This window comes from Gavialis gangeticus, unplaced genomic scaffold, assembly GCF_001723915.1.
Source record: "Gavialis gangeticus isolate Ggan-Ray unplaced genomic scaffold, GavGan_comp1, whole genome shotgun sequence".
NCBI lineage: Eukaryota > Metazoa > Chordata > Crocodylia > Gavialidae > Gavialis > Gavialis gangeticus.
The window spans coordinates 3,131,177-3,137,350 of NW_017728998.1; the positions used below are offsets into that span (position 1 = coordinate 3,131,177).

The 6,174-nt window shown below is 59.4% G+C and overlaps 1 protein-coding gene across 2 annotated transcripts in view; it reads right to left on the reverse strand.

Moving 5' to 3' along the window:
* Positions 1-5,272, reverse strand: part of CTU2 (cytosolic thiouridylase subunit 2) — an 11,200-nt gene extending 5,928 nt beyond the window's left edge. Inside the window, exons 1-11 of one of the 2 annotated variants that reach the window (XM_019505403.1) lie at positions 4,594-5,272; positions 3,857-3,935; positions 3,712-3,771; positions 3,201-3,261; positions 2,675-2,784; positions 1,984-2,288; positions 1,697-1,832; positions 1,116-1,247; positions 723-814; positions 384-475; positions 126-261 (exon numbers count right to left, since the gene is read on the reverse strand). In XM_019505403.1, coding sequence (XP_019360948.1) covers positions 126-261; positions 384-475; positions 723-814; positions 1,116-1,247; positions 1,697-1,832; positions 1,984-2,288; positions 2,675-2,784; positions 3,201-3,261; positions 3,712-3,771; positions 3,857-3,935; positions 4,594-4,727 — 1,337 coding nt within the window. In that variant the 5' untranslated portion in view covers positions 4,728-5,272. Of the gene's footprint in view, positions 1-122; positions 262-383; positions 476-722; positions 815-1,115; positions 1,248-1,696; positions 1,833-1,983; positions 2,289-2,674; positions 2,785-3,200; positions 3,262-3,711; positions 3,772-3,856; positions 3,936-4,593 lie in introns of both variants that reach the window. The other variant, XM_019505404.1, reaches the window with a different exon arrangement.
* Between the last annotated feature and the right edge of the window lie 902 nt (positions 5,273-6,174).

Below are 6,174 nucleotides of genomic sequence, written 5' to 3' on the forward strand. Positions count from 1 at the left end.
GTCAGCCCAGGCCTTGGTCCTGCGGGGCGAAGGCAGGAGGGAAGAGCTGAGCACCACAAGCTGCGCCTGGGCTGAGCCAGCTGCGGGTGGGGGAGAGGATCAGGAAGGCGGCTGCTCCTTACCCAGAGGCTGGGGGGCTCCCACAGCACCTGTGTGCCCCTGCCCCGGCACAGCAGCCGCCCCTGGCAGGCAGCAGGTCCAGTGGTCTCTTCTGGGACAGCTCCTCGGAGATCAGCAAAGCCTGCAGCGTGGACCCCTCCACTGCAAAGAGGAGCTGTGTCAGCTGGGGCCCAAGGCTTTCACTCTGCTCCTTATGGGCCAATGACCATGGCAGATCTTGAGGATGGGCAGCCCTGCAGACCCCCTCTGTGCCCCGCACCTACCCACACTGGTGTCCAGGACACAGAGACAAAGGAGGCAGTGCTCGGGTTTGGCTGCGGTGTCTGCAAGGGTCGCACTCAGCTTCTCACCCGTCCTGCACGCGGCAGAGGGGACAAACAGGTGAGTAACCGCCCTGGGGGCTCAGCACGGTTGCACTGGGGATCTTGGGGGCTCACTATACACAACTTAACTTGCCTCCCTGCCCCCCAAGCGCTGATTTCCCCCAGCCCACAGCCCTGCTGGAGCCCCTCATTGTTGAGCCACGGCCCCTGGCTCTCCCCATCCTCAAACTCACGGGCTGATGCCTGGCACCCAGGCTGGCAGTGCTGGATGAGTCTTACCGGTACACGGTGCTGACTGTGGAGGGGAACTCGGCCTGCAGCGCGTAGAGGAAGCGCTCGACCAGCCGGTGGATGCTGGGCTTCTCCAGGACCTGGGAGGGGAGAGTCAGCAGTGGCTGCTGTGGACTGAGCCCTGGGCAGGCACTAAGCTTTTGGAGCTGGGGCCTGTCTCAGCCCCAAAGCTCTGGCCTGGCCGGTCCGTGGCTCTCCCATCCTTGTGTCCCCTGCCACAGCAGCTGGGCTCTCAGGGACCAAAACTAACAGGCCCTGCACCGAGCTGGATGACCCCACAGCTTTAACACCCGGGCTGCTGGTGACATAGCCATGCCACCCTCCATGCCAGAGGCAGCAGAGCAAGCAGGAAAGAGGTGCACTGGACCACAGCCCCACTACCTTGGTGTCCAGGGCAGGCATGAAGACAGTGGGGACGCCGAAGAGTCGGTTGTAGAAGGCAACCTCCTTGGCAGTGTACTCCCGCATGGGCCGCACCACCACCACATCGCCATGGCGATCGTCCATGAAACCCTGCACATGCAGAGAGGGGTAAGGGGCTGTCATGCCCGCTATGGGAGGAGTGACAGGAAAGCTGTAGGCCCTGAGGGGTTAACTCCAAGTGGGGATGGGCAGCCCAGAGCAAAACCCCCTGCCCTGTGCTCAGGGGCACAGACAGGCAGCTCAGAGACTAGCATGGAGCTGAGCCATCACCCTGGCACCGCCAGCGTCTCCCCCAGGCTGGGCATCGATGCAGTAGAGGCACGGGGCAGCCACAGGATGCAGAGGGTTGTGCCAGGGCTGGGAAGGGAACTGGGGACTTTGCAGGCAGCCCTGGCACGGGGCTGAGTTGGAGGCCCCGGAGCCAGGCTGGGGACATAGAAAGGGGAGCAACAGGGTCCCTGGCTTTGGCTGGGGTGGGAGATGGGGTGCACCAGGGTCCCCCCAGTGCCTGCCCCACCCGCAACCCCACTGGGGCTCACCGTGTCAAGGGCCAGGAAGGCGCCACGGCCCAGGGAGAGGTTGGTCAGCAGCTTGACAGCCACACGGGTGCAGCTGTCACCCATCATCACCTTGGAGTATCCCTGCATCCGGGCTGTGTGCAGGATCAGGTGGGTCCTGGAGGAGGAAGGGCATGAGTGGGGGGGCTTCCAACAGGCACACCCAGCCAGGGGCCAACAAGACCCCCAGGGCTGGGGTTTTCCCAATGCCCCTCTTGAAGGGAGCAGTCTGGTCCTTCCCCCTCGGGCACCGCCAGGCTCCCACACACCGCAGCATCTGCAGAAGCTCTTCCTTGGCTGTCAGCGTTGTCACGGCCTGGAAGAGCCGCCTCAGCTCCTCTGTGAGGGCACTGTCTGGCAAGAGGCCCCCTGGGGAGGCTGCAGCACCCTCTTGCATGCCAAGCACTGCCAGCCGCTCCTGGACCTGCCCCTCAGGTGCCACGGTGTCCCCCGTGCCTGCCGCCCCCCGCCGCTGCTGATGGATGAAGCCTTCCACTGCCGCCTTGTAGCTGCTCTCAGGTGGGCTGGGCGTGTGGGGGGCACGTTGCAGGATGGAGCTGGGCAGTTCAAACGCCTGCGGGGAGGAAGCCACAGGAGACACTAACCCACCCTTGGAGCCTGGAGACCCTGACGGAGGAGCGCAGTGCGGCTGAGATCAGGACTCCAGCACCCTGGACACTGCGACAGGGCTCCTGCCATCGCAGCCTGCAGAGGCCTGTGGGATATGAATGATGCCCCTCGTCCCTGGGGCTTTGGTGGCTGCTCTGGGCACAGGGCTCAGCACACCTGGGAGGATAGGGCCAGGTAGGTGGTTCTTAGCCAATGACATAGACTCTGCCTGGAGCACAGGCTCTTCAGTCCCATGTGTGCCAGCCCCTGGTGCTTCCCATGAGACCCTGTCGCTAGGGAGGCCAGGTCCCATCACCCCCACACTCATTGCCTCCCTATCCTTCCACCTACCTCCTCCAGGTGGATCAGGTGGTGGGGGAAACCCGAGGCCTGCAGGAGGGCCTGCATCTGAGTTAGGGTGTCCTCTCTCTCTCCTGGGCTCTGCCTGCACACGGCTCCCTCTGTGCAGCAAAGGAGAGGACCATGGAGCCATAGCTCTAGCACTACCCATCCCCTGGGCTCTCTCAGCCTGACCTTGCACTTCTTTCATGGGGTGCCCTGCAAAGCCTTCCTCACATTAACCATGGGTTTTGGCTTAAATGATGCCATGCATACAGCTGAAGTGGGGATTTGGGGGCCAACTGCTACTGGCCAGGTTTCAGACCCCCAGCCCCGAGCTGCCCCACTGGGCCCCTGACAGAAAGAAGGCTGCTCCCCACAGAGAAGCAGAAGCCCTCAAAGGAAGGGAGGCCAGGCTGGGCACCCAGAAGAGCGCTGGAAGCTGGGAATGGATTGGGGGTGGCCAATGCCAGGACTCTGCCCACTCCAGTGCCACATGCATGTGCAGGGGGAGCTGGCTGGGGAAGTGCTGGGTTACCGTCCACATAGATGACACCAGGCACAAAGCGCAGCCTCTTCGCTGTCTCCCGACTCAAGCCCTGGGGAGAGAAATGGGACAGGTCAGTCCTCCCCCAAGGGCTGTACGAGGTTGCTCTGGCTGATGGGTCTCCTGGCGATGGCAGAGGAGGAGGTAGCACCAAGAGTGAGCAGGTTACTAGTGGCTGCCACAGGTTAGAGATTGGAGGTGCCCCGAGCCCACATTTGCCCCCTGGTCTGGAGTTTGGACCTGGAAATGAGTGTTGCAGTAAATGGGGCAGAAGCCACAGCCACCCCCCAGCAGCAGAGATGAGGGCTGGACATGCCAAAGCCGCCCTGGATCAGGCTGACTGCCTGGACTTCCTGGATCATTCCTATCCCCCCAGCAGGGCTCCTCTCTGCAGGTCTGGCAGCTTCCTGCCATCCACCTCAGTCCCAGGAGGCTGCTCCATCCCCTGCTTTCCTGCTCCCCAGGAGCCAATAGGTTTCCAAGCTGTCTGGACAGCCAATACCTCTTGGACTTGCCGGAGCATTGAGCTGGAGCTAGGTCCGCCAGACAGCGCCAGGAGAACCTGAGAGGGAGAGGGAGATAGAGCCGTCAGTAGCCAGCAGCAGCACCCCACTGTGCCCTCACCCCACCACTGGAAACACCACTACCTTCTCTCCTGGGAAGATGACTCGGTTCTTCCCCAGCATCGCCCGGAACTTGTGCACGAAGTACTCTCGGAAGCAGGCCCTGCAGCCATGGGAACACCGGTGAGTATTGACACACCAGCTGGCAGACTTGCTCTGCCGGGGAGCCCTGCACACCCCTCCTTGCTGTGCTGGGGGGGTGTCACTACCTCCCTCTTCCCAGACACACTGATCCTGGAAGCAGTTCAGTCTGCATCGCAGTGATCAGCAGGTAGAGGAGATGGATGATGAGGGGCTGTTTCACTGAGACGCAGGGACCAGAGATCATACCCCATGCTAATAAAGGCGACCCCAGGAAAGGACAAGTCACCAGTCGTGACTCGGTTTCCCTGCTCCCTACTCCACTGGCCAAGAACTTATCATCTCGGAGGACTGGGCTTTATCCCCAAGTGAGAAAAGCCAAGAAGACCAGAACCAGAATGCCCCTCCTACTCTATGCCCATGTTCCCTATTTCTCCACAAAACACAGGGTCTCTCATCATTGAGTGTCTGCAGGAATAGAAAGGGATCTCAAAGTCTGGGACTTACAGGGTAATGCCCCTCTTTCCTGAACGTGTTCAACCTGCTGTGCGCTTGCTTCTCAAACTCAACTCATCCCTGCTGCAGTTCTGGCTGTGCATGGCCTGGAGTCCTGCCGGCTTATGGAGATGAGTAAAGCCGTCAGCAAGGGGAACCCTGTCCTTGCCCCTGGCCACACTTACTTGCAGAAGGCATCTCCGACACGGATGACCAGCACCGGGGTGCCCTCCTTGCACTTCATGCATTTCTGTGCACTGCTTGGGAGAGAGGCACAGAGCAAAGCGTTATGCCTGTGGCAGTGCCCTGAGCCCAGCATGTCGTTGTGGGCTTACTTGAGGACTTCTGAAGGTGCAGAGAGCTCAGTGAGTCTTTTAATGTGGCCTCCCAGCTGCCTGCTAGGAGAACCATCTTGGAAAGAGATGCTATTGCTGAGGGTGAGAACGGGGAGCAGGCTGGGGCCTGCAGAAATGCTGCCCTTATTTAGCACAACCAGTGACTACAACAGTGAAAGAGCAAAAATCAATCACTCTTTCAGCCCATGGCTCAGCTAGGTCCAACTGTCAAAAAGCACAAGGCAGATGGCTCTATTAAAGGGCATGTTACTTGGCTGGGGCAGGACTCAATACCTTTCTCATCCAAGGGGCAAAGAGGATCAGGGGACTCTTTCAGCACCCAAGCAGGTGAAGCTGGCCAGAGGCTGCCCCCCTTGGCATCCACTGCTACAAGTATTGAGGAGTTTGCTGTCATTCCCCAAGCGGGAGTCGCAGCCGCTTGCGCCAGGCACTGCATGTGCACGCTGCTACTGTGCCAGTGCCAAGGAGCTGCTAGTGCGGGTGGCAGGCACAGCACAGAGCTCATCTGCGACTCCTGACAGCAGAGGTGGATCCGGGAGGGTGCAGTCTCCCGATTCCTCCCCTGCCCAGGCTTTAAAGCCAACTGCATGGAGGGGGCAGCAACATTTCTATTCAGGCAGAGCCGAGAGAGTCATGGTTCATTGTTATCTCCCTGATTCCTGCTAATCTCTCTCCACTCCACTCCACACATGTTAACAACTCCTTCTCCTTAATAATCTTGTTATTTCACTATTCAAAGTCTCCATTTTTCTGCAGTTCTGCTGTCTGTCCACTCTTCCTAGTAATGCCTCTCTTTTGCGTCACAGGCCATTTGCAGCTCTAGCTAAAAACCATTAACCATTTGCAGCTCTAGCTAAACCCTGAGGCAGTCATACGAACGCAGGTGTAGAAATGACCGAAAGCGAAGCATAGCAAGGCACGGTCACGAGGCTGAAGATTTGGTTTTATGAACCTGAATAAGAGATGTTTTTTTAACGACAACTGGACTAATGAGACAACTGTTGCCTGCGCTGCAGTGCGTGGCGTTTTTCCGTGCTTTGTATCAGCACGTCCCAACAATTATGTTTTGCTTAGTCTTAAACTGAATAACACGGCACCCGCCTCCCAGTATGGAAGCAAATCTTACTTTAAATGGGAAAAAACAAGAGCTATGTGTTGTGTTGTAGGTGATATCTGCCCCCCACCGCTTGCAAATCCTAGACCTCCCCAGCCAGCTCTGGAGACCATGAAGGCATCGGGGCCTGGCTGCTGTTGCCTGTCACCGGCGCAGGGGGTTGGGGGGGCTCCCCCGTGAGAAGCTCCTATAAGGGATGCCCCCATCCTCCTCCAGGGCCCCAGTCCTTGCCCCCCTCCCCCAGAGGGAGACCTAATGGGGGTCAGCCGCCTCCTCCAGGCCCCGATCCTGCTCCA